Below are 8,858 nucleotides of genomic sequence, written 5' to 3' on the forward strand. Positions count from 1 at the left end.
GTAATTAAGTGATCATAGATATAATTTATCCAAAATTAGTTTTGAAATTTTATTGTTTTGATATGAAATTATAACAGTCTCATGGAGGGTTAATTTTTTTAATTAAATTAAAATTAAGATTAAATTTATAAAATATGTAAGTAATGAGAATAAAATGTATAATTATATCAATTTTATTGATCAAGGTACCCACTCTAAGTTAGAACCCCATTTTTAATCCTATCAATGGCATTTTACTTCCTTTTTTTTTATCTAAACTGATGCTAAATATATAAAAATATTATATAATTAAGACAAAATATGAGATTTATCTTAATGATTGAGGCGTAATTATTATTCTCATTAACCATAGGTTTAATTTTTTTAATGAGACATGTCACTAGTGAAATGTGTCACAATAATTTATTAACATATACTATCTCTTGATTGAAGGGTTATTTTTCAAATCAGATTAAAATTAGAGCTAAACAAATAGAATATGTATGTAACAAGGATCAATTAATTATACTAATTTTGTTAACAGTCATATCAGTATCTTTGTCAAATATTAATGACCAACAACGTGATCGATAACAATTGAATAGTTTAATGGTCTACTTGATAAAACTAAGAAATAGATGGTCAAAATGAAAAGGGATTGTAATTAAGTGATTATAGATATAATTTATCCAAAATTAGTATTGAAATTTTATTTTATTTATATGAAATTATAATATTATCATGGAGGGTTAATTTTTGAATTAAATTAAAATTAAGATTAAATTTATAAAATATGTAAGTAATGAGGACAAAATGCATAATTATATCAATTTTATAAACTCTCACATCAATATCTTCATCAAATGTCAAATGTTGGTGACTCGATTGATAACAATTAAATAATGTGATAGCATGATTAATAAAATTAAAAAGTTAATGATTAAAATAAGAAAATACAATAATTAAGTGATCATAGAATAATTTATACAAATTAATACTGAAAATTTTATTGTTTTGGTATGGAACTATAGTACCCCGAGTGATGGATTGGTTCCTTTCTTACAATTAATTGTTTGAAAGATGAAAAAAAAATACAAATATATAATAGTTTAAATTGTAAATAATTAAATGTAAAACTTCTCAAGATCCGCCTACGCCGTTTTACATATCCCAACTTCTAACAAACCCAAAACAGCAAAGAAAAAAATTGAGAGCTTGAAGATCTAAATATTTTTTCCTCGTGTTCAAGGTAAAAGGGAACGACAATGGGGTGTTCATTCTCAGGTTTGAATGCATTGTACGACACAGTTAATGGTGGAGGGGACGTTTGGATCAACGACAACAGGTTCAAGATCGTAAGGCAACTCGGCGAAGGTGGGTTCGCCTATGTTTACCTGGTGAAGGAAGTCGTATCTGATTCCTCTTCAGCTTTGGCTAGTGGCTTAGCCAAAAAAGTTAAGGACCCTTCACATCTCTCTGGTTCGTTCTCCTTCAAAATCTTCTCCTTTTAATCTTTTCAAGGATTTTATAATTCTGATATTTCTATTTATTTTGTTATTGATCTGGGTGCTTCTTTAAGTTGTAATCAGCGATTGCTTTCACTTCTTATATTTAGTTTGAATCTTCTGTTCAGCTAAATGGTATCTTGTTTTTATTATCTTAATGTGACTGAATGTATGTGGTCTTAACATTCTGGTGATATTATATATGGCGATTTCTTTGATCGAAGTTTGGTGCTATTACATGGCTGTTTTATTGGAGATTCCAGTCTCTTGTCAATTGAAAATTGAATCCATATATGGTATTTCATGAACTTTTATAGTAAAATTTGGGGGTTATTTTGTTTTTGGATTATTCATTAGATTAGTCTATGGATCTGAAGTTGTCATTTTTTTATATGGATTATAATTCTTGTTTGGTGAAAAAAAAAAAGTGGAATTTTCTATGATTATCCCATCCCCACTGGAGTTATAGAACTAAAATTATCGATCAGTTGAAGCTTTGATCAGCTCCGTTGTAAGAACCAAGGCTTTTGGTTTAGAAGTTTTTACTTAGTAGTTAATATGGATTAGGGGATTATCTTATATCTCACGTATGATAGTTTGACTTCTTGCCAGTCAGATTTCACATTTATGCATTTTGCTTTTGTTTTCTGAATTTACATCTTAAATGGACCTGATATTGTTTCTTGATTTGGGAACTATGCTGTTTGCAGGATTTTGCTTTATTTTAAAATTATGTATTCTTTGTAGGCTCAATATAAAGTTAAATTGGTTTTGGAACAAACATAAGTTGGGTTGCATTTGCAGATGCTGGAACTTATGCAATGAAGAAAGTTCTCATTCAGAATAATGAGCAGTTGGATTTGGTTCGAGAGGAGATCCGTGTTTCATACTTGTTTAGCCACCCTAATCTGCTTCCGCTTCTTGATCATGCTATTATTTCTGTTAAGGTAATTATGCAGATCCCTTATTTTATTTTATATTAAAAGCTGTTACATGCATCTTAAATGTTTCTGAAATTTGTTCTCATTTACCCATAAGATTGGTGTAAAACTGGCAATGGAAACTACTTTTCGAGATTCTTATGTGTTCCCTTTATGGTTTTTCTTTCAAATTACTTTGCATGTAATTGTATTGTGTAAAATATTTTGATTTCATTTTGCTAGCCTACACAAGAAGGATCATGGAATCGTGAAGCATATTTACTATTTCCTGTTCATTTGGATGGAACGTTATTGGACAATTCCACAGCTATGATTGCTAGAAAGGAATTTTTTTCTGCCTCAGATGTTCTTCAAATATTTCGGCAGGTGAGTAAACTATTCTTATGTTTTTTAACTATTTGATGCCATTCCTTTTGAAATGCATTTTTAAGGGCCTGAAATAGCATTCTCAGTAATATGATACTGATTTTTTTTTTTTGATAGGAATTGAAGTCCTCATTAAAAACCCCCTTCTTGATTATGGAACTCTGATGAGTTCCTTCATCAGAGGAAGGAGGAAAAGAGTGCCTTATACTTCATTAATGATAATACATAAGATTACAACATGAAGATAAGTCCCTTACAAAAACTCCGAATAACCCAAAATAAAATACCCCTAACACACACTGAAATTAGCCAATGGCAGATTTAGCCAACCCATCAACCTGTATATTGGTTGTCCGAGCGACCCATCTAATAACACCCTCAACTTCTTTAAGCTTGACAGCTATATCCCTGACAATAAAGACAAATAACTGAGGACACAAAGTTCCATTCTTAACCCAATCCACTGCCAATTTACAGTCTGATTCTAATATCAACCGACCATTAATATCTCCTCTCACTGAATTAAAGAAAAGTAAGCCCTTCTGAATAGCCTTTAACTCCATCAAAATAGGTGGACTCGGACCAGTGGCCTCCTTAAAAGATCCTAGAAGAAGACCTTCCTCATCTCTTAGAATACCCGCAACTCCACTGCTCTTCCAATCACAACTTGTCGCTGCATCCACATTCAATTTGACAAATCCCTTAGGAGGGGGAACCAAGGAATTGTAGTAACAATCGATTTGTTGAGTGGGAAGCATGAATCCCCAAGGGAAGGGTCACCGATTAGAGAATCCATAGAAATAACAGAATCTGCAAACTTAGCTAAGAACCAAGATGCAAGCCGTACTCTTGCTAAGAAAAACAGGTTAGGTTGGTCAATCTTCCCTCTATCGAATACAATATCATTTCTAGCTTTCCAAACAGTCCAAATAACAACGGCAGGAATAAACTTCCAAATAGCATACCTAGGATTTAGATCTTCCCAAGCTTGGAGGAACTTCTGTGCATTTTCTTGAAAAACCACATTAAGACTCCAATACTGCACAAATTTGTTCCAAAGTGACCACATGACAGAACAAGAGAAAAATAAATGAGAAGAAGATTCATCCACCAAATTACATAAAGGACAAGAAAGGTCTGCAATTCCCATAACCCCTCTCTTAACCAGTTCAGACCTCACTGGCAGTTTTTGAAGAACTACCTGCCACTTAAATAACTCAACTCTTGGTGGCACCAAACCCTTTCACACAATTTTCTTCCAAAAAGAATCCTCCTTCGGAGACAAGGAACAAGTCTTCACACATGAATTTACAGAATAAACACCAGTTCCGTCTCCTTTCCAGGTCAGACCATCGATTGCCTCCTTAGACAGACAGAAATTAGAAATGATAGTCATCAAGTTAGCCCACTGTTCAAATTCCCAGTCTGCCAAACTTCTCCTCAACTGAATATTCCAAATCCATCCCAAAGAACTGAACTCGCCAAATTCAATCAGTTTTCCACTCTGGTTTGTAGAAACTGCGAACAGCCTGGGAAAAGAGACCTTAAGAGGGCAGTCCATTGCCCATTTGTCCTGCCAAAACCGAATAAACTGACCATTCCCAACTTGAACTCTGCACATGCTGCGAAAATTAGAGCCAAATGAGTCTTCTTTAAAATAAGAATTCACCACTGAACTCCAAATCCAAGAAGCTTGAGCTGGTATTTTGCTATTGAACAATAATGAAAAAGGATCAATATTGTATTTAGAACATATCAGCCTCCTCCAAACAGCATCCTTATCATTAGCAAATCTCCAAGACCACTTCCCCAGTAGTGCTCTGTTCATATTACTAATATTTAGCACTCCTAAACCACCAGCCTCCTTAGATTTACACACGTTATGCCAACTAACCCAATGAATCTTATTTTTCTCCGTTCCACCTCCCCATAAGAACTTAGACATGATTGAGTTGAGTTTGGAAATTACGGACGAGGGAATTTTGAAAAGAGACAAATAGTAAGTAGGAAGTAATATGATACTGATTAGCAGTGGATTTGATGCATTTATTTATACTTAAACATCTGGCTTCTGTGTTCCAGTGTTTGCACTTTTTGTGTACTAGAATTTCTTTTAATAGTGTTTTCTATTTTTCTGATTTCACTGATGTCACAACTTAGAAGAAGTGGCTAGAAGCATTTTGACTGGACCAAATTGTTTCTACAGCTGTGTGCAGGACTCAAACATATGCACAATTTTGAGCCTCCATATGCACATAATGATGTCAAGCCTGGTAATATTCTTTTATCCCATAGAAAAGGGAAATGGCCTCTTGCTATATTGATGGATTTTGGGAGTTCTCGTCCTGCCAGGAAGCAAATTCGCTCCCGTTCAGAGGCACTACAGCTTCAGGTGTTTGTTTCTTCTTATATTTCTGTGCTTACAACTTCTTTCTTGTCTTTTCTTGAAAATAACCCAAGGTCTTCCAGTTCCTTAAATCTGTATGCTTGATATTCTACTTCTACCAAAAAAGCCGAGTTCTTTTTAAACACATAAAAATTATGTATAAATACATTATTGACTTATTTAAATGATGCATTTACCTTTTCATATAATTAAAATATGTGAAAAATATTTTTTTCTTTCTAATAATTCATATGTAGGAATGGGCATCTGAGCACTGTTCAGCACCTTTCCGAGCCCCTGAATTGTGGGATTGCCCCAGTGATGCAGATATTGATGAGAGAACTGATATTTGGTCGTTGGGATGCACTTTATATGCAATAATGTAAGAATTAATGCTTATACATGCACAAATACAGTCTCAGTTATCGTATGGTTAGCCTTTTTTGTTGTTGCACTCTCATTTCATTATTGTTCATGTTCTTTGACAAACAATATGATAAACAAAGTATTTGGTATAGCTGACTATTTTTATTTGTTTCCTTCTGTCTTAAACCAAGGCGTAAATTTTAAGTACTTGATGTGAAAGTTCTATAATGCAGAAAACAGTGTGTATTCTTTTTTTTTTATGAAATTTTCTGTTGGTGTTGATATGAAGAGTGATGATTCTATGTTACCTGATTGATTGAGATTCGGCATTTGACAATTTGGTGAATTTATATGCTAATCATTATTTGCCAAATTGATGACATGTACTTTATGCTGAGCAATGCTAATAAATTGACATTATTGTACAAAGTAGTATTACGGAGAGGGTTGGTCTACTAAGTTGTTTTTTATGATTCTTGTTATAAAACCCTCTTTTTTTGGAGTTTCATATCCTTCCCGAAATTCCTCGAATGAATGGACTCTTATTGAAGTTTCATCGTGTCCAGTTTACACTGTTCTGTTGATACCTTCATTTATGCTTTTGTTGTCCGCGGTAAACCATTTCAGTTTACGTAATTAGCAGCTTTAATTTAGCTAATTAAGTTATTAATTTTCATTTATTCTAGGTATGGTGTATCCCCTTTTGAGTATGCACTTGGAGAATCTGGAGGAAGCCTGCAGTTGGCTATTGTAAATGCACAGATTAAGTGGCCAGCAGGACCTAAACAACCATATCCAGAAGATCTTCGCCAATTTGTTACTTGGATGCTTCAGCCTCAAGTTACTCTTCGCCCTCACATAGACGATATTTTAATTCATGTCGACAAGTTGGTCTCAAAGTTTTCCCTGTGAGGTTACAAGGAAAGGGCATCCAGTCAGTGATGTAAGCATCCAGTCAGTTGACAAAATGAGCAGATCCAGCAATTTGCGTCATAAGTGAAAGCATCTATGTAAGCATTTGGACTTCCTTATTAAAACTTAGATAGATAATCCTTTTCGGTGAAGGTGTGCATTAATTTGTTTTCCACAATTATTTAACTTCATGATCAGTAATTTGTTGGATCCCAGATTCAAATTTTATAGGAAAGCCTCAATAATTTCTGTTATCCATTCAGTGCATATTCTAGGTATCTCAGTTTCTTTTATTTGCAGACCTATGTTAATAAACCATGCCTGTTTCAAGGTTTTCTAATCAGTTATTTTGTTCTGCAAAATGTTTTAAGTATTTAGAAACGTGAACCTATGTTGCTCGAACTTTTCGTTTTTCTTTAAGCACTCGACACATATTCGGACACTAGTATTTAATACAATCTGAAAATTTTACAAGATTAATATGCCCATGTTGGACACATCCAAGGATGGAGTTATTGATAATTTATTTTTGGCCTCTTAGAACTTTATACTTCAACTCCCCTAATATAAATTTCTTCTGCGTGTCATTGAAAACATCCAAATCTGAGTAATATCGATTTGAAATAGTTCACTGTGCTTTTTGTCAACCATCTCACTACTTTGGAAACAAAAACGTTGTCGGATTTCTATTGGTTGGAAGGAATAATTTAGAATTAAGCAGAGGAAGATTTTCATAGTTATGAGAAAACGAGTAGCTGCTTGTGGTCCATTCTCTTTATTACTATATCATGGTTTTATGATCGATACTGGGAACAAGTCAATATCAAAAACAATTCAGACAAAGCTTCATCCTAACTTATGGCAGCTAAAGGGCTATCTTTATATCAACTTAGATTTTAATCCAGATTCAAGTTTGTTTCAAGGTAGTAATCTCATGAAAATGATTTCAAAACCCTTGCTTTTATCAGAAAAATAAAATCTCAAAATAATAACAAAGAAAGAAGATTATGGATAATGAAATTTAGGATCAGAATCATTTCAAACTTTGGGTAAGTTAATTTTAATGAGCAGCTTAATGCAAATTTGATGTTTGTGTCATGAGGAGAAAGATTATGGGAAAGAAGAAAAGGTGTGAGCCCCAGAGAAGAGACTCATTCATTCAATGCCACCTAAAACAAAAAGATGGTAGCCACAAGATCCATTTGTTTGAACCGCTCAATATTCATCACACTTTTCACTTTTTGGATTCTTAACTCCCTTTTCTCCTTTCTCACTTGCAGTATCAAACTCCACCTTCCCTAACTTCACTCTTCATGGATGCTGTTTTCAACCCTTTATTTTTTGCATGTACAAAGCGCATATTTGAACATCATTTACTGTTAAAATCCATCACTAGATATGCTAATTATCCCCCCAGGTCTTGGTTCAAACACGTCGTCTGTATAAATGTTCATCATCAAATGGTTAAGATCCTTTCGAATAGATATTACCATATAATCACCTCACTAATTAAAGAAAATAGTATCAAGTACTGAAATTTTATAACTAAAATCACTTCTTCCCATGAACATAGTTGAGTGAGTGTGAATCTTTTGGCTTTGAAATCACGTGCAACTTTAATGGAAAAAGTGCAAACTTGTGGCTAAAATCCATAGAAAGTTCATTAAGCTTCTTTTTTTTATTTTTTTTATTTTTTTTTATTAACAATCTGTTTCTTCCCAATACACATTGTTTAAATCATTTGAATCTTCATCACTTGAAATACTATAAATATTTGATATACATTCACTGGTTGAAAATCACTCAAGATTTTCCCTCTTTCCATAACTATTAACTTGTTTTCTTTTCAGTCTCAGGATATTTCAAACGTTGCAAAATTCACCCTTTTCCTCGCATGTTTCAACCCGACATGACACAAGCATGTTGAAAGAGAATTCTGGTGGAGATGGTTACCTTAACAATTGGATTCATTCTTGCGATTCATGCCAAGCAGCTGCCTGCACACTGATTCGGCTTACCTCTGTGATGACTGCGATAAGCATATCCATGTCGGCAATCCTTCGGCCTTGTCGCACCACCGTGTGTGGATTTGCGCAGCCTGCGAGACAGCTCCAACTGCTTTCACCTGCAGTGTCGACGTAGCATCTCTTTGCATCGGTTGTGACATCCATACACTCAGTGAACCCTTTGGCTTGCCGCCATACTAGGGTCCCTATACCTCCACTGCCGGCTCTAACATGTTCTTCCTCAAGTGTTCAACATGATCAGCTGCCATGCACGATGTTCAAAGCCCCTACTACTGAACCAAGTCAAGAAATCGACGAAGATGAAACGGATTCTTGGTTACTGCTTGAGCCTGAGAACAATGATAACCAGACCATGAGTGGATTCACTTATGGTGAA

General features: G+C 34.2%; 1 protein-coding gene across 2 annotated transcripts; it reads left to right on the forward strand.

Moving 5' to 3' along the window:
• Window positions 1-1,139: 1,139 nt before the first annotated feature.
• LOC120158653 (serine/threonine-protein kinase 16-like) lies at window positions 1,140-6,835 on the forward strand. 2 transcript variants are annotated; one of them, XM_039169462.1, is made up of 6 exons: window positions 1,140-1,353; window positions 2,289-2,431; window positions 2,648-2,791; window positions 4,998-5,183; window positions 5,435-5,559; window positions 6,230-6,835. In XM_039169462.1, exons 1-6 carry the CDS (start codon window positions 1,245-1,247, stop codon window positions 6,453-6,455), a joined length of 933 nt encoding a protein of 310 aa, XP_039025393.1. In that variant the 5' UTR covers window positions 1,140-1,244; the 3' UTR covers window positions 6,456-6,835. The 2 variants fall into 2 exon arrangements, with proteins under 2 accessions (XP_039025393.1, XP_039025392.1); XM_039169461.1 differs by having other exon boundaries at window positions 1,140-1,458; window positions 6,230-6,834.
• Window positions 6,836-8,858: the final 2,023 nt, after the last annotated feature.

Source organism: Hibiscus syriacus, unplaced genomic scaffold (genome assembly GCF_006381635.1).
Source record: "Hibiscus syriacus cultivar Baekdansim isolate YM2019G1 unplaced genomic scaffold, ASM638163v2 tig00111330_pilon, whole genome shotgun sequence".
NCBI classification, from domain to species: domain Eukaryota; kingdom Viridiplantae; phylum Streptophyta; class Magnoliopsida; order Malvales; family Malvaceae; genus Hibiscus; species Hibiscus syriacus.

Excerpts from the sequence above, each read along its gene's own strand:
- LOC120158653 (XM_039169461.1), top strand. The coding sequence starts at position 1,245 with ATGGGGTGTTCATTCTCAGGTTTGAATGCATTGTACGACACAGTTAAT. Across the intron at positions 1,459-2,288 it reads GGACCCTTCACATCTCTCTG|ATGCTGGAACTTATGCAATG; the intron begins GTTCGTTCTCCT and ends TTGCATTTGCAG. Across the intron at positions 5,184-5,434 it reads CAGAGGCACTACAGCTTCAG|GAATGGGCATCTGAGCACTG; the intron begins GTGTTTGTTTCT and ends ATTCATATGTAG.